Here is a 25,325-nt window from a genome sequence, read left to right as displayed (position 1 = left end):
GTAACTGGCCAATGCTGCTCCAACATCGCGGGGCCCCGCCCCGCACACAGCAGGAGACTGAAGGAGCCGCCCCAGCAAGCCACAAAGGACTCATCCAGACGCTTCCTGGCTCCACAGGCACTGTAGCTAAGGGAGGGCGCCTGCCAGTTTTCTGAGAATCTCCATGGCACCTGGCAGCCAGGCCAGCAATCTCCATCCACTTTGGTCAAAGAAGACAAGACTGCCCTGAAGCCAGGTGCTCCAGACCCCTTACAGGTCCTCATTCGGGCCTAGAGGAGAGCTGGAACATTCTCATCTCTTAAACCCCAGAAGTAGGAGGCTGAAGTCGCATGGAAAAGGCTAGAACTACAGTAGAGAGTGCTTCCTCCTCTTGCCCTGGGACAATCATCAACCCCCATCCTGATGATCCCGGGACGAGGGTGGGAAATTGTGAGACGGGGGGGGGGGGGGAGGGGGGAGGGTGTGTCCTACCCACTTTCCCCCAGAACAATGCTAGGGAAGGAGGGTTGCAGGTGGAGGCCCCCAAACAACACATTCAAGAATAGCCAGGCTGCCTTTTAATGGGGGTGGTACAGGAAAGAGAGTGGTCAGTCAGGAGCCGTTAAGGCCTGACAGACAGCACAACATGGCAGATGTTTGAAGTAACTGTAGATTCAGGAGATGGGCACAGGTGAAGAGCTGGGCATTCAGCCACTCACTCCCAGTCAGTTCTCTGTCAACTGGCTGCCTGGCTGGGTGGGGCAGAGGGAGCCAAAGTCCAGAGGCAGGAACCCGCAGAACAGCAATGGAAGGTAACTCAGGTGAGGCTAGAGAGAGAAGGAACACTGTCAGTAGGTGCTTCTCAGAGCATACCCCACCCTTTATTCTTAAGATGCTTGCCTCCACCCTCACCCCTTTGTTCCAGCTCAGCCCTGAAGAGCCACATTCAGAGCCCTTTCCAGATTACACTGCTTCCTTGAGTCACAATCCAGTCAGAACTCTCAATGCTTAAAAACTAACAGTAACTCCTTCCCCACTCAACTCAATTTGTTCACTGTTATCAATCACAAACCAGAGCCTCAGAACTCAAGTCCAGCAAACATCAGAGAAGGGAGTAAGGGGATTCACAAGAGAAGGGATGTGCCCAGACCACAAATCCCTCAGTGGCAGGGATGAGGCCAGAACATTCTTCCTGGAGGTAATAAGTACGTATACAGGGGCGCCTCAGTGGCTCAGTCAGTTAAGTGTCTGACTTCAGCTCAGGTCATGATCTCATGGTTTGTGAGTTCGTGCCCCGCATAGGGCTCTGGGCTGACAGCTCAGAGCCTGGAGACTGCTTCGGAATCTGTGTGTCCCCCTCTCTCTGCCCCTCCCCTGCTCATGTTCTGTCTCTCACTCTCTCTCAAAAATAAACATTTAACAAAAGAAAAATTACAGGAGATATAAAATACATGTACAATTATAAAACTAAAGTGCATACTTTTTAAAAAAAATTTTTTTTGTAACATTTATTTATTTTTGAGACAGAGCATGAACGGGGGAGGGACAGACAGAGAGGAAGACATAGAATCGGAAGCAGGCTCCAGGCTCTGAGCCATCAGCCCAGAGCCTGACGTGGGGCTCGAACTCACAGACCGCGAGATCGTGACCTGAGTTGAAGTCGGACACTTAACCGAGTCACCCAGGCGCCCCTAAAGTACATACTTCTAATCAACTACCTGACACCTTCATTATCAGCTCTCATGGGCACCTCAAACTCAACAGGTTCAAAACCAAAGAAGGATAATGAGTTTTGGCTCTTCCTTTCCAGTATCCATTTCTGTTCCTTACCTAACTGCATAAGCAAGAACCACCAAAATACTGACCAGTACTGGTCACTGTGGGCAATTCTGCCTGACTTTAAGAGCAATTTCTGAAGTTTTACCATTAAATACAACATTTGCTATAGTTTTCTTGGTAGGTACCAATTATCAGATTGCAAAAATTTCTTTCTGTTCTTAGGCTAAAAGGTGTTGTTGTTGTTGTTTTGTCCTTTAACTAAATGATTGTGTATGTACTGCCTTCTTTGTAAGATTCTATGTTCCACAAGGGCAGGGTGGGTATATCTTATTCACCAAATCACGATTTTCTGGCACGTTCAAAAAAAAGTTACTGAACAAATGACAGAACTACTGTACCACTTTCCTATTCAGACCCTTTCAACTACTCTCTCAATTCTGATTCCCCATCAGAATTACCCAGAGAAACTTATTAAAATAAACCAAACATGGTTGGGTCTCACTCCAGAGTGAATTGGTAACTGGGGGGTGATGCCAGGAATCTATATTAACAAGCATCCCAACATAGACTAAAGGTCAAAATCACAGGCCTACAGTCAAAACTTCTTGACATGGGAATTGAGGGTCTTTGACACTCTGACAATATTACCTTGCCCTTTCACACTCTCCATACTTTCCCACCTCTGGGTCTGTCTGAAGTGCTTTCCTACTCCATCTCTGCATATTCAAATGTCTATTCATTCCCCTGGGCCCAGACTAAACGATTTGCCCCCGACAAAACCTTCCGGGATACCAGAGTGTTTCACTGGAGCTTCCTGAGCCACCTAAGGCACCTTTTATCTCTTCTTTGAAGGCAGTGAAGAGTTATGTGTGGCCTCTACAACTTCTCGGCTACACTGTGAGCTCCTAGAGGCAGGACACAGGGCTAAGTTGCCTGCCTATCCTACATGGAGCCCTATCGACAGGGCTCAGTGAACATCAGATGAACAAATGAATGAAGAAGGGAGAATGAAGGGTAATTTTGCCTGTTGTAAAGTAGGGGGTCTGTCACTGGGTACTTGCTCTACTATGGGCATATGGGGTTTCTATCCTCATAAAGATTGCTGGGATACTTGGGTGTGGCATGCCTTGAGAAGAATCCTCAATGGGAAAAGGTGAATATCAGCACCTGCTGCTCCTCCAAAGGAAAAAGAGATTCCAGAGCCTCATACCCCAGAACCTCCAGGGTTAGGCCCAAGATGCCACTTTTTTCTTAAACCCACAAAAATCCAGACGATTGTGATTTTGATGCAATCCCCACCCCCAACAAGTCCTTTAGGGTCTCCTTAGTTTCTAAGAGCAACTTCCCCTCCTTCCCTCTGCAAACAGCTCTTTTTGGTCTCAGGCTCTGGGCTGCTGGCTGGGGACACCGACACACAAGCACACACAAACTACAAAACAATGTGGTCAGTGAGAAAATAAGACAGACCAGAGGGAAGCTTTGCCCAGAGAGGGGACACTGAGCTGAGTCTTCAAAGATGGGGATGAGCAGATACTCAGGCAATGCTCACTGGCTGTACCTTGTGACTGCTCAGCAATGCACAGGTGTGCCCTCACACACAAGGACCTACCGGTATGAATGCAGTGTGGACCCATCCTAGGTGGCATCTCCCTCCTCTACCCTCCAAAGGCAGAAGAGAGACCCAGATACCTGTCAATGAGGGAATCCCGCATGCTGGTCGCAATGGTGCTAGGCTGGGCTTCATTCAGCTTGAAGACACTCTCCACCACTGACAGCTCTGTGCTGGTTGTGTCCAGGCCACAGAAGGCACACCAGTCATTCACCACCATCCCAGCGGCAATTACCTCGCTGCCTCGGTTCACAGTGCCTGCCTGCCAAGGGAGAGCTCAGTGTGGATCATGGCACCAAAAGCCACAGTCCTGCCACTCCCTGGCGAGGACTATCCCCAAACCCCACTCCTTGACCTGCATCCCCAATCGCAAACTGTAACAGGTAATAACTCAGATCCTTAACGCTAGGCAAAGGATCTGCCTCAGGAGGAGACAGAGATCAGAGAAAGGAATGCTTACCACAAGGGGGACCTGAAGAAGAGAAGACAGCTCATCTTGGTCTTCAATTGAAGTCTTGGGATGTACCAGTCCTCCCTGATTGCTGAAGACACAGTAGCTTCCTACTAGCACCTGGTCAGCCACTGTCTGTCTGAAGACTTCCACCTTGAGCACATCAGCCAAGATTTCTTCTGTTTCCTGTTAGCCAAAGGCACTGTACTCAGGGCCCAGAACTTCCAGGTCAAGGAACCAGGGGCCCTCCACACCCAGAACCACCCAGGGCTTGGCTCCCTAAGCCCCTCATCCCTCTGCTACCTAGCTGCATATGGAAGCTTCATGCAGAAAAAGCAGGAAATACAGGTTGGAGCAGAGTCTAGACCAGCTATGGAGTCCCGAATAGCTGTGCATGCCCTGAGGAGGCAGGGGCTGGTCTCCACATCACCCTCTTCCCTCTAACCCACACTCAAGAGTTCAATTGTCAATCATCTCTCCTGGTCCTGGTTGCAGGATGGGACGGAGCAGTCTCCCTGATTTTGGAGGATTAATACCCTCCTCAGCTTCTTTCTGGCACTGGTCACACCTCTATTATCACTATTATCACTATTCCAATGAGTGCCTGAAATCTGAGAGCCCAAGTATAAAGAGAAACCACAAGAGACACCCCTAAGTCCTGCCTGACAGGCAAGAACAATGACTAACCACTGACTAGGCGGGTCCTGTGACTCTTGGGCGAAATTGGGCTACCTTACCCTGTCCAGGTCTGGGTGGACCAAGGCCACGTAGTCGTTGCAAGTGGTGACATTGCCCAGGGCTGAGAGCCGCTCCTCCACCCGCCGGATCTGCACTGAGTCTGGGAGGCAGTTGCGAATGTGCTGTAGCTCCTGGTCAGTGGTGTTGTTGGGCACCAGGAGACCATGTCTGTTCCCTAGAGATCCAAATTAGGGGGTGGGGCAAGAATGGACCACAAATACACAAGTAGCCTGCTAAGCTTTGGGGGTTTTAGATACAATCCAGCCCAGTCAGTTTCCCCAGGAAAGCTTTAGGCCCAGACCCCAGCCCGCTAACCCATTGATCCATACAACACCCAGGGGACCAGGAGTCCCATTGGGCAGGCCAGAGATAGCCCAGGAATTTGTTCCAACACACCCTGCCCATTTTGCCATCATCAACCAGGGGGGACCAGGATTAACAAGAGGAGCTCTTGGCGTTAGCTATATATTTTGCTACTTGAAAACTGAGGTAACACTGCACACCTATCAGAATGGCTAAAATGTTTAAAAGAATGCCAATACCAAATGCTGGCAAAGATACATGGAACAACCAATAGGAGTATAAATTGGTCAACCACTTCAGATTATTATTTGGCATCACCTACTATATAGAATATCCGCATACCCTGTGCCCAACCAGTCCTCTCCTAGGTATTACACATCCAACAGAAACATGTACATGTGTTCACTAAAAGACATAGCAACCCTATTCATATTAGAACTGAAAACTACCCTAATGCCCACTGTCAACAAAATGGATGAATATAATGTGGTATATTTACACAAAACACAATACGAATGAACAAACTACAATTATATTGTGACAACAATAACTAAACCTCTGCCTGCCTCCACAAGAACACAACTCTTGAACTTCTAAACTCTGAGTTACACCCATTATATATTTAAAAAAAAAAAAAAAAAAAAAAAACACCAAGCGACAAGTCCAAAGGTCATAGTTAGGGCCAAAGAGTGTTTGGCCTGAATAAGAAAATACTCAGAGGCTAAGGTCATCAGGCTTATGACTTAAAAAAACAAAAACAAACAAACAAAAAAAAACTCCCATATGACCCCAATGAACAGAACTAGAAATAAGGGGTGACAGTAAAGGGAGACAGATCCAGCTCAAATAAAGGACCAATGGCCAGACTCAACAGTGCTGAGAAGTAGGGGAGTGGGATAGGGATGCCACTCAGAGACATGGTAAAGCCAATTTAAGACTTAAATGGATAATGAACAAGATGACCCAGAATCTTAGCTTGTCATTTTGTAGAGGCAGAACTGGATCCTCAGAAAGAGGAAGCAACTTGCCCAGAGTCAGTGGCAAGGGAGAGAGGACATTTCCATCTTCCCTCCCAGGTGTGGAGGGAAGGTGTGGTACTTGGTGAGTCACTTGGGTTCCTTGAAATCTTGGCTTCATCATTAGTCAGATTAGGCCAATAAGGCCTGCCTGCCAGGGTCTTCGTGAAGAAGGATTGAAATCAAGTTTAAGAGTGAAAGCACTTAATGTTATTTGTTTTCCTATGATCCAGAAGCTTTTGCCAGTGATAGTCCCTGATCTGAAAGCACTTAAAAACAGGGTCCGGCACAGGCCAGAGAGATTCTCTAGTTTCTGGAGATAATGGATGAAAGCCGGAAAATCCAAGGGTCACTAGAAGTCCCCTCCAAGGCTAAAATTAAAGGCTCTGGGAGGATCCACTCCCTCGCTCAGCGTCTGGCTTACCCACACACATGCGCCCGATGATGCGGCAGCCAGCGATGGACGCGTGCACCACGGGGATGGTATCGGCGAGCTCGCCCTCGAACACACTGTAGGGATGTGGATTCAGTGGTTAAGGAGCTGAGGGGTCTGAGTCCCCAACTCCCAGCACCCTCTCAGCCATCCAGCCACCCCACTGCCAGCAGACACCGGAGCTCCCGCCGCACCTGTAGAAGTTCTCCGACCCTCCGATGGCCACCAGGCAGTAGGTGTTGGTGAGTTTGGCAAAGCAGCCGATCTCACAGTTGTTCTCGAAAGACGCTCGGACCGCCATGAGGCCTAAGGGCTGCGGGACCGGGAGTTCAGGGCCAACGAATCCTCTCCCGGCCTCAGCCCTTCAGGGCCCGCCGCGACCGCGCCCCTCTTGGCCCCTCAAATCTCAGGTCCCGCCCACTGGACCCCTCTAGACTGTCTAGCCCGGAATCCTCCGACTACCACTCAAGACGCGGGGAGCCCAGAACTGTCCCTTCCGGCGTCCCTCCACACCCGCTCACCAAACGACAGCAACCCCAGCACGCTTCAACAGCTTCCACTCGGCCCTAGGTAGGTTTCCGTTTCCGCCTCAGCCCAGGGAGACTTCTGGGAGAGCTGAGTGCCCCCGTTTACGCAGGCCGCCACCGTAGCTCCACCCTCTGGGAGGAGTCTATGGTTGCAAGTGTTCCGGTCTGGACCCCACGTGGCCCCGCCCCACGCATGCTCTCATCCAATCATTCCTTCATTCATTTATTCAGGCGCTTTTTAGGAGGTACCATTGACCGAGACCTGTGGCTGGTTGGATGCGAGGCATAAGAGAGGAGGAGCCAGCGATGTCTCGAAGGAGACGAGTTGATGATGGAAGTATTTACTGAAGTAAAGCCTAAGGAGAAAGAGTAGGTGTGGGGAAAGTGACATGCCGAGTGTTAGATTTGGGACAGACGTCCAGGCCAAATCTGGAGCCCAGGGAAGAGTGAAGGGCTGAGATTTGGGGCTGAAACCTGGGGTAGATGAGTCACCCGCGGAGGCGTCCAGTAGGGAGAAATGAGACCAGGACAAAGGTCGGAGAAGGAGACGTGGCCAAGAAGTAGAAGAAACCAGTCTGAAGAAGGTATTGGAGAGAGGGAAGGATGGATGAAACCGGGTCTTAGGGAGGGTCCAGATGGGCAGTGGTGTGGATGCTGACTGGCTTCCACTATGCATGTCCTTGGTCACTCACTCAGGACCCACTATGTCCTCGAGATAGATGGTAGCACTCAAGAGACCTGCTCTCATGGATGAGATGAACTTGATCTACATTTTGTAGAGTCTACACAAGCCCCAAGGCCTCTCGGAATGTCACAATGAGGGTAGAGAGGGCTTGGAGCCCTGTCCTCCCCTCAGCCCTTCTGCAAACATCCGTCTCCCTCAGGGAGCCCTCCACAATTGGCCTGAATGGTCAATTGGCTCTTCCCCAGCCCTCAACGTGAAGTTCCACAACTCCACCTTTCTCAGGACACACCAGGCTGCTGCTGGGTCATAGCATGTCTGCCTTTATTGATTTGTATTGTGTAAACTGTCCCAGGCAGGTGGTGAGCTCAGGAAAAGACGAAAAACCTATCAGAGCCTATGCTTCTGTGTGTGTGTGTGTGTGTGTGTGTGTGTGTGTGTGTGTGTGTCAGAGTCTGAGTATCCACACCCTCTATATCCTCCCCAGTTCATCTCAGACCCACTCATCCTGTCCTGTCCTTGGCCTCTCTTCACCTGCTTCCCTCTACCAGGAATTCCTTTTCTCCTCCATCTGTCCAATCCTCCCCATCCTTCAAGGGGTGACTCAAAGTCTGCCTCCTTTGAAACTTTCCTCACCACTCCACTGTCACCACCCCCTGCCACTGATTCCTTGAGTTAGATACAGCTCTGTCTTGCCTGCCATTGGTTTATGTATTTATCCTTATCTCCCAGGGCCTGAGTCTGATTCACTTGTCAGCCCTGTGGTAGGTACACAGCTTGGGCCAAAGAAGATACTGGTTGCTGTGTGCATACCTATGTGTGTGTGTATGGTGTGTGTATGTGGTTATGTGCATATTTATTGTCTGTGGATCCTGGGGGGTCTACAGTGTGCACTGAATGCATATATTTTGTTTCGCTACTCATTTAGCCATATTACATTTATTGAGTACCTGTAACTAGAATTCTGAGTGTTTGGGTTTATCACATGGACCTTCGTTTACTTACTGAGTGTCAATGGGTATTCAGTTTGTGGGTATGAACCCTGTCAGGGTGTTGTGTGTGTTGTACAGGCATTTGGGGCATCTCTGTGATGTGTGTGTTTTGTGTGCATGGGGACATGTGAACTGTTGATAATGGTGTGTCATGTCTGTGCAAAAACACATTCTTAAGCATTAGGGACACGGGTTTGGGCCCCAGCTCTGCCACTGGTTCCACTTGGATCTGATTCCAAGCAAGTCATCAAACTCTCTGGGCCTCAGCTTCCACATTTATAAAATAGGGAAGATAGTACCTATGATCCTAGAAATGTATACCTGCTAGAGGTCTATCTTATAGAATGTTGTGAGGATGAAGGATAAGAATTAACCTGTGTAGGGCACCCACCACAGTGGCAAATGGCAGGTACTGTGGTTTCTATTTTCGTGTGTGTGTGTGTGTGTGTGTGTGTGTGTGTGTGTGTGTGTGTGTGTAAACAAGAATTCTGAACTCAGTGAGTATCTGACTTGAGCTTCTAGACACCCTCTGCTCCCCATGCAGCCCTGCTGGAGAACCCCAGAATCTGGAACCTGAGTAAATCTAGAATCCAAGTAGATGGAGGAAGGACATGTCCTTGCTGGGAGCAGAACTAGGACTCAAAGCGGCTTCGGAGAAGTTTGAACTTGGACTTGTTGTACTTAGTGATGAGGTCCAGTTTGCTGTGGCCCAAGGTCAGCCGCTTCTCATCCCCTGACAGGCCATTGCTACTGCCATTGTGATGGCCACCTGTGGGGCCCCCAGGGAGGCCAGGGTCAGGTCCTTGCCTGGTGCCCTGCAATTGATGATACTTGGTAATGAGGTCCAGCTTGCTGTGGCCCAGGGTCAACCTATTCTCATCCCCAGAGCCCACTCCAGCCTTTCGAGCAGGGCTTGGTCTGGGGAGACCACTGGGCCCAGCCCCCTCACCCCGGAATGGGCCAAACTTTGTGATGAGGTCCAGCTGGCTGTGGCCCAGGGTCTGTCGTCGCTCATCAAGACTTTGCTTGTCAGCCCTGGCTGAGGAGTTGGCTTCAGGGGGCACTCTGGAGCCCCCAGCCTTGGGGTACTGTACCAGGAGGTCCAATTGGCTGTGGCTATGGTTTGAGGACAGCCTCTTGTCCTCTGGAATTTGATTGCCAGGTCTGGGGGAACCTGACTCAGGGGTACCCCCAGCACCCTGGGTCTGGGGCAGGAGATCCAGCTGGTTATATCTCTGGTTTGGGGACAACCGCCTGTCCTCTGGAGCCTGCTCTCCAGGCCAGAAGGAGCCCAAGCTGGGGTCAACCCCAGAATCAGGGCCTCCAGCTTCTCTGGCTCTGGGGAAGGGGACAAGGAGATCCAACTGGCCATGGCTCTGATTCAGAGACACCTTCTTCTCCTCCACTGTCTCCAGGGCTGTGCTAGGTACCCAGCGACTTCGTTGGGGACTAGACTCCTGGCTTCTCAGGAGCCCATTCTCTGGGAGCCGGGATAGGGCTGAAACACCCTGGGGGAAGGGGAGGAGGGGGCGTTGGCGGGCAAGCATAGGCGACCCCACTGCCAGGGTCAAGGGGCTGGCACCATTGTGGTTGAGGGCAGGGGAGGACTGGGACCATGGGGACACCCCCAACTTGCCTAGATTGGACCTGTAGGGCCCTGGCAGGGAGCCATGGTTAGGGTCAGACAGCTGGCGCTTCAGAGAGGGCTGGCCACTGGCCCCGCGGCAGGCAGGGCCCAGGGATGAGGACTCCATACCCGTGTCACTGCAGCCACCGCCTCCTGGTGGACTGAGGTAAGAGGAGTGGTCCATTAGAGGTGAGCGTTTGATGCTGCTAAGGCTGGTGCTGGAGGGTGAGGAGGATGCAGGGCTCAACACACTGGGCCGGAAGCCCAGGGCCACTGTGGGAGGACACAGTGCCCTGGGAGATACGGGACCCTCACCACCGCAAAAGCCCTCCACAGGCCGAGACTCGGCATACAGACAGCGGAACTCCCGGTCAAAGTCTTCCACGATGCGGCCCCTCAGCTGCAGCACCATGCTAGTGTGGGCCTGGCTGCAAAGCCAGGTGAAGCTGGGAACAGAGGGTCAAGGTCAGAAGGCAAAGTGCAGGAGCCTGGGGCTGGGGGGGGGAGTCATAACCAGGTGAACATACCAAGACAACTCCACCACCATTAGGACCCACGTGAGGCGACAGAGCTCTGACTTCAGAGTCTGTGCTAGTCCTAACTCAGCTTAGAGGACTTGGGCACATGGTTTCCCATCTCAGGGTCTCAACTTCCCCATCTGTAAAATGGACTGGGGACGAGAGTCCCTGGAGTCCCTCCAGTTCTGAGGTGCAATATGCCAAAGGCATTAAAGTAATCCTTCCACAAAGTGAGCTCCTCCAGGGCCCAGTGGGGGGCTGTCTTTCTCCCCCACTATGCCCTGAGGCCTGCACAGTGCCTGGCACTTGGTAGCCGTCAAGTCCATGTTGCAAGGTTGGGTGGATGAAGGTAAATTCAAGCTGCCAGATCCCAGGTGCCCTCACCAGCCGGTGGCACAGCCCCCCGCCCCTCTCTCCCCTGTTGCCTGTGCTCACCTGTAGCTGCCTGCCACCACCTGCTCACAGTCGATGATAACAAACTTCTCCAGGGCCTGCCCCGTGAAGCGGCGGCCAGCCTTGCTGCAGTATGTGTCCCCACATGTGCTCCGCACACGCATGTTCTGGGCCAAGGAGGGAGGTAGGTTGGGTGGTGACCTTGAGAGAATGGGGCTCAAGCCACATCTAAATCCCTTGCAGTCTCTAACCTTAAGCAGCTAAGGAAAGTCAGGTCGCCCACTCCCATTGACCCCCCCCCCCACAGGCTTACTGACCCTTCTGCCCTCCCTGACTCCCCACCCCACCCCCTGGTTACCGCCCCTGTCCCTCACTGACCAGCAGGTGCCCCCCGTTGAGGTCCATCTTGTAGCACATCTCCAGGAAGTGCCTTAGGTGCTCCTGAGCCAAAAGCAGGTAGACAGGGACACCACGCCGGCTCGAGGCCTCCATGAGGTCACACAGAAGCTCCATGTCCGTGAATATATCCATCACGACAGCTACCACCTGGAGGACATAGGGAGAATTTCAGCCCTGCCTGGGATATTGCCCAGCCCAGGGGTGGGGGCTGAGGTCCCAGGAAAAGAGAACTGGGCTTAAAAGCAGGAGGCCAGAGCCTTTGAGAACATCTGGACTGGAAGGGCTTTTAGCAACAACCTAGATCAGAGGTTCTTAACTTAGACTCAGCGGGCGTTCCACTGTCTTGAATGCCCAAAATACGTTTGAAAGCTTCGGTGTGCATATTTCTGGGGACAGAGGGTTTATCTGTCATGGGCTTCTCAAAGATGTCTGTGAGGAGACCTAGGCCAAGAGTAGGGAAGGAGTCAGGAGCAGATACTAGACCCCAATTCCCAGTGCAGGCCCTCATACTCTCCCACTAGCTCCAGCCCTAGTGCTGTCAAAGTTTCCCTCCTCAAGAATTAGAGCTGCAGGCCAGTTATTGGGGGCTTTGAGCCATTGGCCAGACCTGCCTCAGTTTCCCTACAAAGCTACAGAGGTCTAGTGTGGTATCTTATACCCACAGACTCCCTCACTTCCACCCACGCCAAGTGAGACCAAGTTTTCTGCTCAGTTGAGGGACTGGGGCTTGTGGTCTCCTCATCTAATGGACTGCCTCACAGAAGCCCTGAAAACCCCCTCACACCATCAAGCCCCCAACTGCCCCTTCTTCCCTTTGCATATATCTGCTGTGAGAACCACCTTTGTCATCCAGGCTGAGGCAAGAGGTGCAAAGCACTGCAGCTCTGGAGCCGGACAGAACCGGGTTCAAATCTGCACTCTGCTACTTCCTAGTGATACAGCCTTGGGCAACTTTCTTCACCTCTGTGAGCCTCAATTTCCTCGTCTGTCAAATGAAGATAATGATAGCTACATCTCATAGTTATGAGGAATTCAATGTGAAAATACTCAACACACAACAGAAGCTCAATAAATGTTCCTTTCCTGCTGCCTGCTTAACAAACAAGGACATTGGCCCACAGGAAAAGGAAGCCCTTCCCAAGGTCACTCTGAGAGTCAGTGACAGCCCAGAGTGGAAGCCTGGCTCCTGGCCCAGAGGTGGAGGGTCTAGATGAGGATGAGGAGGCAAGTGCTGGAGGGTGCTCTAGTCCACGGCACAGGCCTGGCTGAGGGTGGGGGGAACAAGGTCAGGTAAGAAAGATCAAAGGGGCAGGGGTGACAACAGCAGCCACCTCACTAATAACCCCATTCCCAGTGCTAATCAGGCCCGGCCCTCCCCTGCCTCGGGCACAGGCAGGTTTGCCAAGGAGGCTCTGGAGGCACCTGGGAGATTCCAGCTTGCTGGCTCCTGATCTCTGCAGCAGGCTGCTCCCCCAGACAAAGACACTGAGTCTAACCCACCTCAAATCCTTTGTGGGGTCATCTGATCCATTCCCCTGCCTCCTGAGTCGGAGGTCAGGGCTCAGGAATGAAGCTATGTTAGTCTGTGGCTGGAGCCTTCCCAGATACTGACCATGGGACCTGCTCTCCTCCCCCTCTTCTTTCTCCTGAGCCCCAGCTCCCCATCTCTGAGCCCAGAAGCCCCCACCCCTCTTCCCTTTTGGTGCAGAACTATCATCCTGGCCCTCAAATGCCATGCTGAGGCCCAGGCACCAGTGCCTTCTTCCCTGTTTCAGGCCCAGCTGGAGATGCAGTATATGAGGGGTGAGGTGCAGCTGGGGATGTGCACCAGGAGGCAGGGCCAAGCCTGGGTCCAGGGCCTGAGTCGGGGCCCCTTTCTCTCCCCCTGAGCTCTATTTCACCAACTGACTGGACCTTCCTGAGCAAGTGCCAGCCCCTCTCTGGCCTCAGTTTCCTCCTCCATAAGTCAAGGGGGTGACTCAAATGTTCATCAAGGTTGGACTTCTTAGTTTGGGAGCATAAACTCTCCAAGAATCTGATGAAGGCCATGGACTCTCTCCCAAGAAAAATTCAGAGAGGATCCCTCCTAGCAATATGCCCAATTTTGCCTGCATTTTTAGGGTGTCTGGTGAGTAATGCTCTTGAGTGTCAAGGGATTACCAAGGTAAATAAAACACATGCCCACTCTCTAGGAGCTGGTGATCTGATAGAGGCCAGAGGTTCTAGTCCCAGTACTGCCCCTAAGCTGCTTTATATGGCCTTGGGTTGGTCCCTTTCCCTCCCTGGGTCTCAGTTTACACATCTGTGGAATGAATGTCTGAAGATATAAGGCCCTTACCGTGCGGGCCTGGCTGATGAGAAAACGCAGAAGGTCCTTGATGTTCTTGGCCTTGTCCCGCTGGAAGTGGACCACAGCCTGGGTGGGGCTGAAGCCTGTGGCCTGCGGAACCTCAGGCCAGCCCAAATCCAGGTCCGGGGGGTCTATGTCAGAGGCCATGGGGAAGTAAGTGCCTGAGGTGATTTCAGAGAGCAAGCTGAGGCGGTCAGGCCCTGAGGCCTCCAGTCCCTGGGCCTCGCTGAGCTCAGGGCCCCCATGCACATGGCTGGTCATGTAGTCCACGTCCAGAGCACTCAGGAAGGGCAGCTCCCGCTCCTCGGAGATGACCCGCAGGTAGGCGGCCTCGCCCCGCTCCAGGAGGGCGTCGGCCGCCAGCCGGGCAGCCTCACTGTGCTGGAGCACCAGCGGTGAGGCCTCCCGCCACCACGGCCGCTTCAGCTCCTCCACCCGGCCCCGCAGGGGTCCCGCCATGCCCTGGGCCCCCAAGTCCCCAGGCCCTAGGCCTCCGAACATTCCTGCCCACCTGGCTGCCCTCACCCTCCAGTAGGCTCCATGGCCTGCACCCTGGGCCGGCTGCAGCAGGAAGAAGATATCAATAGAACCACCTCCTGCCTGCCTGCCCCGTATGTGCCAGGGCCCCCAACACGTTGCCACCCTAAATCAGAGCCATGCTCCGCCCCATTGCCCCTGGCCTCTGGAACCTGTTGGGTCAGCCTCACCTGTCTGCCTGCTGTTGAGACTCGCCCGCTCAGGGAAATGGCAGTGCCAGGCCCTTAGCACGCACTCCTGCCCACCCCCACCCTGGCACCACCCCACCTTCACCTGCCCCAGCCCCACCAGGCTCCCAGCAAGTTTCCTCCAAACCCTGACCTTCCAGAGCCCTCATAGAGGTTGGATTATGGTCCAGAGGGGCCCAGTCCTGTTCAGACACACACATGCACAACACACACACATACACTCGCGCACACACACACACACCAGGGTGGATAAATGACTCAAGATACCGAGATAAAGACATGAACACACAAGTAGATAGGCTGACATGTCATATGCAGACCATACGTTTCGATCAAACCCATGTGAACTGACCCAAATGTTAATTCAGAGACAAGCCATAACCCTAAACATACCACGGTGGATATCACAAGCCTTGGCACACCTTGCATACAGGCCCTAAATAACTGAACAGGGTGTCACACAGAGCTGTCAAGGACATCAGCACCTATCTGTCCCCCATCTGGGCCCATCTGCTCCCATGATGGCTCTGCCGCTCTCTACCTCCCTAAGTGTGACACTCACAGTCCGCTGCCCACCCCCACCCTGGCTCTGAGTCCATCCTCCAAGGATCTCCAGCAGTGGCTTTTACCCTAGTCCCCAGGAACAGCTGGGGAGTGTTAAAATGCAGATCCCCAGGATTCACCCATCTGAGATTCAAATCCAGAAAATCTGAGTAAACATCTGAAGCCTGCTTTTTTACAAGTACCCCGGTGCACCTGGGACGATGGACCCAGGCCCACCCCTGAGAAATGCTGTTCCACATGGCTTGGCCTGGCATGGGCCACACCACATTCTTCCTCCCCACCTCAGGGGCTGCGTATTAAATGGCTCATAAGAAAGGTTGTTTTAGAGGAATGGGGGCACACTGCAAGGTCAGGAGGCAAACAGAGCAGGCAAGTTTCTGTTCTCTGCCCCTAACAAGGGCCACAGTCCCAGAGTCCTCAGTAGCATGAGTAAGAGGCTTTGCTCTGGAGAAGAGGGGTCAGTAGATGGCAGTTAGTTAGGGAGGCAGGCCAGGCAGAAGTGGTCACAACAGTGCACAGTGCCAACTCACAGTGCTACCCTTCTAAGGTGGGATGAGGCCCAATGAGGATGGCCTGGACAACAGGAAACCTAACATCACGTCTCACAACCCAGTATAATACTGATTTCACTTGCTTTATCTGGTCTGTGATCATGTTCAGACCAGACACAGGTCCTTTTATGTCCATGAGGCTTCACACAGGGCCTAACACATTCATGGCAGGGAGCAGAGGGATCTAGGGGTTCCCATGTCGAGCTGGGCCCTGGGACCCAAGATGAATGGGACTGGGGCTTTGTCTTTGAGGACCCTAGAAGTGAGAGGCCCAGGGGTCAGGGTAAGGCCAAGAGGTGAGATGCTGGGCCATTCCATCCCATTCCAGAGGCAGGGGCAGACACTGGAACACCAGATGCTCTAAGGAGGTCCTTCACCGGGGGTGGGGGTGGGGGATTACATGAACGGTAAGAGATTGGGTAAACAGAGCCAGACCGTGGGAGGGTAATGAGCTGTAGGGGTATCTGGGAGGCAGGGCCCTCATTAGGGCTTTATCTCCAGATTTGTTTGCGGGTAGAAGTGGGCCCTTATCTGGGCTGGAGAACTGTTCCTGAGAGGGGAGACAGGGTGTTTTTGTGTTGCTGGGTTCCTGTGTTTATCCCTCAATGTTTACACATCTATCTGATGATACATATTGTTGGCTATTTTTATAAAAACTATTTTTAATTGTGGAAAAAGACTTATAAAGTTTACCATCTTAACCATTTTTAAGTATACAGTTCAGTGGCATTAAGTACATTCATGCTGTTGTGCAACAATCACCACCATCCATCTCCAGAACTTTTTCGTCTTCCCCAGTTGAAACTCTGTACCCTTAATTAAACACCAACTCCCCATTCCCTCCTCTCCTCCAGCCTCTGGTAACCACCACTATTTCTTTTCTTTTCCTTTTTTTAATGTTATTTTTGAGAGAGAAAGAGAGAGAGTGAGCAGGGGAGGAGCAGAGAGAGGGGGACTAGAGGATCCCAAGCAGACTCTGTGCTGACAGCAGAGAGCCCAATGTGGTATTCAAACCCACGAACTGTGAGATCATGACCTGAGCTGAAGTTGGACAGTTAACTGAGTCACCCAGGTGCCCCACAACCACCCTACTTTCTGACTCAATGAATATGACTACTCTAAGCATCTCATCTCAGTGGAATCAAACAGTATTTGTCCTTTTGTGACTGGCATATTTCACTTAGCATAAAGTCCTCAAGGTTCATCCATGTTGTAGCACAGGTCAGAATTTCCTTCCTTTTTAAGGCTAAATAATAGTCCACTGTGTGTATATACCACGTTGTTTATCCATTCAACCACTGATGGATACTTGGGTTGTTTCCACCTTTTGGCTATTGTGAATAATGCTCTTTAAACACGGGTGTACAAATTTGGCTCTAGAGTTTTGTATATTTCCCTCCATGCTGATGTTTGTGTTAGATTCTTTTTTAAACTCAGCCCCATTCATCTTGGGTCCCAGGGCCCAGCTCGACATGGGAACCCCTAAATCCCTCTGCCCCCTGCCACGAATGTGTTAGGCCCTGTGTGAAGCTTTGTGGACATAGAAGGACCTGTGTCTGGCCTGAACATGATCACAGACCAGATAAAACGAGTGAAATCAGTATGCTCAACATGGGGCTCGATCTCGCGACCCTGAGATCAGGAGTAATGTGCTTTAGAGACTGAGCCAACAAGGCACGATTCTATTTCTGTAATTAAAAAAAAAAAACAAACAAAAAAACAAAAAAAAAACCCAACACTGAATATCAGTAATTTCATATGGTTCAACTCAATATATATACACATTCCCATGCATAGCTGTACCTGTGCATGTAATGTACATGTACATGCTATCTGCTTTGTTTGTATGTCTGCTTGGCTGTCTTTAAATATCTAGCCATATGTCAGTGTGCATTTACCTGTGTCTGTATGTGTGTATGTATATTTGTGTGATGTTTGGGTGAAGATCTGTTTGTGTGCATGAGTGACTGTGCAGCGGGGGAGGTCTTTGACCCTAACTCTGCAGTGTCGTACTGGGTGCATGCACAGGGAGGTCAAGTGAGCGGGGCAGAGACAGGAAGACAATGAATTGAAGTGAAAAGGGCTCCAAGGTATCCCTGACACGCTGATAATGAAAGCGTGTAAGTCAAATCAAATCCCCTAGGTGGCAAGACTAGCCCCTCCCATTGGATTGAATGGGTAGAGGGCAACCAGAGGGTAGACAGGTATATCCTGGCCTCAGGGCTGGGCCTGGGCTGGAGACCCAGAGTGGTAGGAGCCGTACAGATAGCAAAGCCTGGACCCTGGCGGCAGTGTGTTGGCACAGGCCCCTTAATAACTGTTATTAAAGGGAAGAAAAATATTTTCCTGTCCTGGGGACGTGTCAGGCGCCTGCCTGGCATCATTCTGCCATCCTGGGGGCCACTTCCCCTTGTCTGTGGTCTTTTATGAGCCAGGTGGCGCCTGGGCAGATGACTGTCGTGTGGGGATGGTTGGAGCCCATCAGATGCAGGCTGCTTGGATGCCAGCACTGCCGCGTACCTTTTATGTGGCACTTCTGGGTAGGGGGTGACAGTATTCCTGGGAGGAGCAGAAAGTAGGAGAGCCAGGCTGTGCCCAAATCCCTTGCATCATCAAGGCAAAGTGACCTAAGAGCTAGAAACACAGGAACAAGCGGTGAAGATATAAAAGGGTGAGAAAGACTCCAAGGTGTGCAGAATGACATTCCGGGCTGGAGGGCTAGAGGGGCACGGGCATGGCTACTGAAGGAAGATGGGGGCTGTGGTGCAGGGAAAGGGCTGCCAGAAAGGCCTCTGGAGCCACACTCTGAAGAGGGCCTTGCTGAATTGCTGGCTCTCATTGTCCAGACGATGGCGAAAGGTTGGCAAGATTTCTAGAGTGAAGCACCAGACTCGCAGGAACAACCCACATGGGTGTGGTTCACTGTTCTTGAGCACCACACGGGCCTTCAGGAGGTCCCACTCACTCTGGCACTTAATGAGCAAATGGAACAATCACAACTCTGAGCTACAGTGGTTTAATCTGTAAAATGGGACCAACATCACCTCCTTCACCAGGTTTTTGTGAGGAATAAGTGAGACAGTGCAAGTGGGGGAGGGGCAGAGAGAGAGGAAGAGAGAGAGAATTCCAAGCAGGTTCCACACTGCCAGCGCAGAGCCCAATGTGGGGCTCAAACCCATGAAGCTGTGAGATCATGACCTGAGCAAAAACCAAGAGTCAGACGCTTAACCAACTGAGCTACCCAGGCCCCCCATAAATGGGCTATTTTATGGCAAGTGCCTGACCAAGAGGAGGAGTAGTAGTTTAGTACATGCTGGATTCTAGAGCTTTCTCAGGCCATGAAAGGGCAGGGGCTCAAGTAGAGGCCTGAAGACAAAAGAGGCCTGAAGCAGCCACCAGAGGAGCTACTTTGGTCCGTCTCAGACCCCTTCTAGACCAAAGGCTGGCTCTGAACGTGAACATGGCCCTCTGGCCACGTCAGTGGAGTGTGGCTCTGAGATTTGGCCTCTTATTCCAGCTCACAGGAGACAATGTCCTCTCTTCACCCTCCATACACAGATAAGCATTCTGGCAGGCAGATCACAAGAACGAGAATTTGGGCATTCTATTTTGTAAAGGTGGCCGAGTCTGGGGTCTAGACTACAGACACTGTGATGATGGTGTCTCCCTTCCCTCAACTTCCCACAACCCACTCATCCACCTTATCCCATCCAGTTGTAGACTTGTTCTCACTGTTTCTGTAAGGGGAGGGAATTCCTACTCTACTTTCCAGGAGGAGAAGTAGGAGAGGACTGCCCCCTCTTTTCTCTTCACTCACTCTTCCTCTCCAAGGAAGGAATGGCTAGTCTGATTGGTAGCTTAGAAGGAGCTGGACTCCAATCTTTTGCCCTGCCCCCACCCTCCCTCCCTCCCTCCCTCCCTCTTTCTTGGGTTCTGCTGTAGGCAAAGGTAGCATATTCTTCATTCACCTGCATGGCAAACTTCCAGAGGAGGTTCTGCCCCTGTAATGGGGAGGAAGAGGTCTGCTCTTTCTGGGGGTAGAGGTGAGTAAGTTTAGTTTTAGGATATTAACAAGTCCATTTGGCCAGAGAGTGAAAGCTACATTCTCCAATCAGCTTTGTCAGAAATACTGGTATAACCACTGTTTTCATATCTCTTAGGTCTTTTTTTTTTTTTTTTAATTTTTAAATGTTTATTTTTGAGAGAGAGAGATAGGGAGCATGAGCAGGTGAGGGGACAGAGGATCTGATGCGGGCTCTGATTGACAACACCGAGTTCGATATGGGGACTGAATTCACAAACCGTGAGATCATGACCTGAGCCAAAGTCGGACGTTTAACTGACCGAGCCACCCAGGTGCCCCTGTCTCTTAGGTCTTATTTCTCAATTCGTTTTGAACTTGGGAGAGGAAGAAAGAGATATTATCTAATGACCTCTTAAGCCCCCAGCATTGTTGGTCTAGCCACCTCACCTTCCCCGTCTTATCCCATCACCTCCTCTCCCTCTGTCCATCCAGTTCACCCAACATGTATTTAATGCATCCTTTAAGCCAGCACTGTGGGCTCAAAGATGAGTAAGACTTGGTCTCTGCCTTGGAGGAATTCATAGTTTGGTGGGGAAGGCAGACTCATAAATAATTATAAGCCACAGGTTAAACCAAGGTATAAATGAAATGCTTTGGGGGTTTACAGCTCATGACCCATTCTGCAACCTTAGAGGAACCAGGTCTCCACCCCCCATCCCCAACTAGGGTACAGCCCTGTGGCAGGCTTTTTCTCACATGGTGACTGGGAGGTTAAGGAGCCATTTCTGGACAGGGGGAGATAAAATTAGGGAAGAAACAAGCCAGCAGAGGCCTATGGTTCTGGTTCCCAATGCAAAAACTTGAGTTTCTCAGGACCTCAGCCTCCCATGTGTGAAGTAAGAAGGCGGGGTTGGAAGTCTCCAGTTCTCTTCTAGCACTTACATATTCCATCACTCCACCCCCCCCACCCCCCATCACTGTTTGACATTACAGGTCAGTACTTGAAGACTCCCTTTCTAGGAATTCTCCATTCAGGATCTCTAGGACCTTTTCTCCCCTCAATAGATGGATGGTAGATTTGGGGGGGGGGGGGGGGAACAGGCCCTTGACCTGGGAAGGGTGTAGGTCCTAGGCTCACCAGCATAGGTCAAGGGAAGTCTCCTGGAAGCCACAGATGATTTGTGATGGCTGGTTAACACTGGGACAGGAGTGCGTGGGTAGACGATCATGGTCAGGGCCCCAGGGTCTGGCTCACCCCTGCCTAAGGCCAAACCAGTGGTGCAGTGGACAAGTCATAGTGGGATTCTGTGGGAAGGCTAGAAATAGGCAGAACCAGGGCAACAACTACAGGAGGGCTGCTCCCAAAGGAAGAGTTCAGACACTTCAGACTCTCCAAAAACCTACTAGCTCCCTTTCCTTTCCCCTTCACCCCAATGACCGGTAAACTCCAGGTTCCCTGGAGACCAGCATGAGCTTGCCCTTTCCCTCTCAGCCTCCTCACCTCAGAAATCCCTTGTGCCCCATTTGTACTCCAATCTCTGGTCACAGGAAAAGTTCCCTCCTCCCCTCCAAAGCCAGGCCCTTGTTCTCAAGACCAGGCTTCCACTTTCAGAAGGATCTCATAATTCCTAACACTTATGGGAAGTTTCCTACTCCATCGGGTGCTTTACATTTACTCAGACTCCTCCTCACCCGCCCATGCACATCATTTTTCTGTGCTTTAAATACCTTAGTTCTTACCGTGCTCTCCTAACTCCTGCCCAATTTTCCTCCATTTCTTTTCAGCTAGGCACTTATCAAGATACCCTGCCTTCTTAATCCTTTGCAATATCTGTATTCTCTCAAAAATCTTGTTCCTGGAATAGTCTAAAACCCTTAAGCCTCATTCACTTACTCCCTGGCCCCTACTCTGCAGCATGCATCATTAAAAACCTCCTCCTTCTGGAAGTTCTCTCCCCTGGCTTCTACCTCAGCCTCTACTTCCTATGCTGGTTCTTGCTCTTCCTACCCAACCCCCGCCTTCCCCCCCGATGCTTTCTCCCACACTGACCCCACTTCCTGGTCAACCCACTACATTTTACCTCTGGGAGCTCATCCATTTTCATGATTTCAAGTGTCCTTCTATACCTAAGACAAGTCCAAAGTCCTTAGTCCCTCTATCCTAATCATCTCCCAAGGTTCAGCCCCTCTCTATGCCCTTGCTCTCCCTGGGGCACCTTCCACCAGACCTGCCCCCATACAGACATAACCAACACACACCAAAAGCAATGGGTTAGGGCTCAAAAGACAGGAGACTGTTCAGCTTTGCTACAGAGTCACTTTGCACCAATTAGTGGCTTCTTCTCAGTGAACCTGTTCCCCTACTATACGATGTGGGCAATAATCCCTGCTCTATCCCATAGGATAATGTAATTAGCACTTGGAAAAAACACAATACAGAAGATTCTTCTTTTTGAGTTTCCCTCTTCTGCCCAACATTGCCATCTCTTGGCTCCCAGGAGAGCTCCAGGCTGCTTTCCTCAGGCTCCAAGAGCAGGGAGGCATCAAGTCCCGATGATTTCTTCAAAAATGTTTCTGGAGTTTGAATTTCCCTTTAACTTTTCAAGTTTATTAATTTATTTTGAGAGAGAATGAGTGTGAGCAGGAGAGGGCAGAGAGAGAATCCCAAGCAGGCTCTATGCTGTCAGCATGGAGCCAGATATGGGGCTCGATGCCATGAACTGTGAGATCATGACCTGAGCTGAAATCAGGAGTTGGACGCTCAACCGACTGAACCACCCAGGAGCCCCTGAACTTCCCTTTGAATTCCTACAATCACCCTCCAGGCCCTCAAACCTAGTTGGCTAGTTCCTGACTGAGCCAATCCACCTTGCACACCACCGAGCATCTCCACTCCCATCAGGTCACAGTCCTTACTGAGAATGCCTGCCAGATGCTGTATTACCCAGGCTACCCCCATTTGTGGCCCCACCTGGCTCTCTGCAACCTTTTCTTCCCTTAGCAAACCACTCAGCTGGACCACGTGAATCTGAAGGGCTTCCTATTCTGGGCCTTTTCCTGGGCAGCTCATTTCCTGTTTCACTTTCCACCTACCTAAACTTTGCCCATCCTTATGTCCCAACTCCCTTCAAGGCTTTTCTGATGTCTAACCCCCTTGTTCTGACATTTCCTGTTAGTGTGTGTATGTGTCTACATAAACCCACATGGCTGGAATATCGCATGTTTCTTTTTACTTTTTTTAATTGTAGCAATAACTGCTCCTTTCCCCATCTGGTATTCCTTTTCTAAAACCAAACGCATTGGACTCGGGTCACAGAACCACCTGAGTCTGCATGCAGAGTAAATCTGGGTCCCCCTGAACTTCATGCAGTTTCCCTCAATGGTAACAGGAGTTTAGTAACACTTACCTCACAGATTTGTCACTGAGGATTAAAAGTGGTAACAAGTGAAAATACCAAGCAGTGTCTGAGACAAAAACAGAAATGGAAAAGATACTGGCTGAATTGTGGCCTTGGCTTTAATCTCAGCTTGTAAGAAACAGCAATTATTTATGGTTCTCAAACTTTTAGGCAAAACTGAAATCTTAAGAGGTACTATTCACAACGTTGTTCAGTGTTTCTCATTTATAACCCATACAGTATGTATGTTCTTCTCTGAAAAGAAACAATTTATTTCTTCTGATGAAGAAGTGTACTTCCTTTTATGTGACAATGGGACCTATATAACCTTGACTCCCATTTCTGCTTTTGGCTGCCAGGAATCTCAGAGCACGGTTTTATATTGTTGCAGATTTCTTCGCTAACCTGTGGGAGGCAGTGTGGGATGGAGAAAGAACAAGGACCCGGGGGTTGGAAGATGTGGACCAGGGCACCCTGGGTCCCTTCTTCCTCTGTCTGGATGAGCCTCCAGGTCTCTGTGACCCTTGGTCCCTTCACCTGTGCAAAGGGGATAAGAACGATGAGGATACCTATTTTACAGGACTGCTGTGAGAAAATGCATTAAAACCACTTCATAAATTACCCCCAAAATCCTATGAAAGTTGGTTATTAGCAGCACAGGTTCTTTCTTCTTTTTTATTTAATATTTTTGAGGGGGACGGGCAGAGACAGGGAGACACAGAATCTGAAGCAGGTTCCAGGCTCTGCGCTGTCAGCACAGAGCCTGACACGGGGCTCAAACTCACAGACCACCAGATCATGACCTGAGCCGAAGTTGAATGTCTAACTGAGTAAGCCACCCAGCCACCCCATTCTTTTTCTTTTTTTTTTAACTTTTAAAATTTACTTCTTATTATTTTTATTTTTTAAATGTTTCTTTTGGAGACACAGCATGAGCGAGGGAGAGGCAGAGAGGGAGACACAGAATCTGAAGCAGGCGCCAGGCCCCAAGCTGTCAGCACAGAGCCCGATGCAGGGCTCGAACTCATGAACCACAAGATCATGACCTAAGTCAAAGTTGAACACTTAACCAACTGAGCCTCCCAGGCGCCCCATTAATTTTTATTTTAGAGAGAGAGCCAGCGTTGAGTGAGGGGAGAGAGGCAGAGAGGGAGAGAGAATCTTAAACTGGCTCCACATTCAGGGTGGAGCCGGACTCAGGGGTCAATCCCCAGCCCCAGGATCAAGGCCTGAGCCAAAATCAAGAGACTGATGCTCAACCAACTGAGCCACCTTAGCAGCACAGGTTTTCTAACATGATTACTTCCCTTCCCCGCCTCCCAATATTTGCACCTTATCTTTTAAACTTTGTTCTAATCATTTTGCAGTTTTATTGTAACTGTGTCTCTTAATTTGCTGTGATCCTTTCAGGAAGTACACAGAGTACAAATAAATGACAAAATTATTTCTAGAGAGTATTCTCCCTGAGGGCAAGAAACATCCTTCATTTGTTTTGTATAATAACAATTTACAGTAGAAAAACATGTAGCTAGGGGTGCCTGGCTGGCCCAGTCCGTAGAGTGTTGACTCTTGGTCTTGGGGGTCATGAATTCGAGCCCCACATTGTAGAGATTACTTAAAAAAGAAAGAAAGAAAAACATGTAGCTACAGAAAGAACATTTAGCTCTCATTCCTATGCAAAAGCCAACAGAGGTACTTTGTACTGAATTGTTAAAATAAGCTGAACTGTGGGTCAGAGAATGATCCAGAAAGGGACTTTTTTTTTTGTTGGGCTTGTACTAATAATGACTGATGATCTAGTCATTCATTCCTTCTGTCATTTAGCAAAGCTTATTCTGATGCCTACCGTGGGTCAGGCACTCCTGGGACACTAGAAAAACAAAGGTGACTGACTTCACAGTGCCCACTCTGAGGGAGCTAATGGTGCAGGATGAAGGGTGTGTATGTAAAAACTAGTTTCCACCTGGGACAGACAAGGTAGGATGGGGGGTGGGTATTTGAGGACACACAGGATTTCTCTAGTCTGAAGAGGAAACAAGGATTCCAGGTAGAGGAAACATACAGGGTGGTCTCTTCAGGTAACCCCAAATGGTTCAGTTTCTTCGGAGAAGAAATGAGTTAGAGACTCAGAAACAAGCACAGGTCAAATTAAGAAGAGCCTTGCAGCCTCGAGGAGCCTCGATTTTATCTTGAAGAGGAGGGGGTCGTGTACTCGGTGAAAGATGCCGGCAGGCAGGAAGTGAGGGCTTTGGGACATCCCCACCATG

The 25,325-nt window shown here is 50.6% G+C and overlaps 2 protein-coding genes across 3 annotated transcripts; both read right to left on the bottom strand.

Moving 5' to 3' along the window:
• Positions 1–534: 534 nt before the first annotated feature.
• EIF6 (eukaryotic translation initiation factor 6) lies at positions 535–24,910 on the bottom strand. 2 transcript variants are annotated; one of them, XM_040447235.1, is made up of 7 exons: positions 24,905–24,910; positions 6,503–6,663; positions 6,300–6,385; positions 4,556–4,731; positions 3,828–4,004; positions 3,448–3,629; positions 535–806 (listed from the first exon to the last, which is right to left on the bottom strand). In XM_040447235.1, the coding sequence occupies exons 2-7, from the start codon at positions 6,607–6,609 to the stop codon at positions 797–799; spliced, it is 738 nt and encodes a 245-aa protein (XP_040303169.1). In that variant the 5' UTR covers positions 6,610–6,663; positions 24,905–24,910; the 3' UTR covers positions 535–796. The 2 variants fall into 2 exon arrangements, with proteins under 2 accessions (XP_040303169.1, XP_040303170.1); XM_040447236.1 differs by lacking the exon at positions 24,905–24,910 and adding an exon at positions 6,830–6,963 and having other exon boundaries at positions 6,503–6,621.
• FAM83C (family with sequence similarity 83 member C) lies at positions 7,821–14,530 on the bottom strand. The gene is made up of 4 exons (XM_040447229.1): positions 13,785–14,530; positions 11,426–11,593; positions 11,090–11,214; positions 7,821–10,582 (listed from the first exon to the last, which is right to left on the bottom strand). Exons 1-4 carry the CDS (start codon positions 14,295–14,297, stop codon positions 9,142–9,144), a joined length of 2,247 nt encoding a protein of 748 aa, XP_040303163.1. The 5' UTR covers positions 14,298–14,530; the 3' UTR covers positions 7,821–9,141.
• Positions 24,911–25,325: the final 415 nt, after the last annotated feature.

Source organism: Herpailurus yagouaroundi, unplaced genomic scaffold (assembly GCF_014898765.1).
Source record: "Herpailurus yagouaroundi ecotype Mexico unplaced genomic scaffold, PumYag 196, whole genome shotgun sequence".
NCBI lineage: Eukaryota > Metazoa > Chordata > Mammalia > Carnivora > Felidae > Herpailurus > Herpailurus yagouaroundi.
This window is presented reverse-complemented; position numbering and strand designations above follow the sequence as displayed.

Bases quoted from the DNA above. Each gene is read 5' to 3' on its own strand.
- EIF6 (XM_040447235.1), bottom strand. From the start codon at position 6,609: ATGGCGGTCCGAGCGTCTTTCGAGAACAACTGTGAGATCGGCTGCTTT. The intron at 4,732-6,299 runs GTAAGCCAGACG...TTGGATCTCTAG, and splicing joins CATCGGGCGCATGTGTGTGG to GGAACAGACATGGTCTCCTG. The intron at 4,005-4,555 runs GTAAGGTAGCCC...TTTGGCTAACAG, and splicing joins TCCACCCAGACCTGGACAGG to GAAACAGAAGAAATCTTGGC.
- FAM83C (XM_040447229.1), bottom strand. From the start codon at position 14,297: ATGTTCGGAGGCCTAGGGCCTGGGGACTTGGGGGCCCAGGGCATGGCG. The intron at 11,594-13,784 runs GTAAGGGCCTTA...TATGTCCTCCAG, and splicing joins TCATCAGCCAGGCCCGCACG to GTGGTAGCTGTCGTGATGGA. The intron at 11,215-11,425 runs GTCAGTGAGGGA...TCCTTGGCCCAG, and splicing joins TCAACGGGGGGCACCTGCTG to AACATGCGTGTGCGGAGCAC.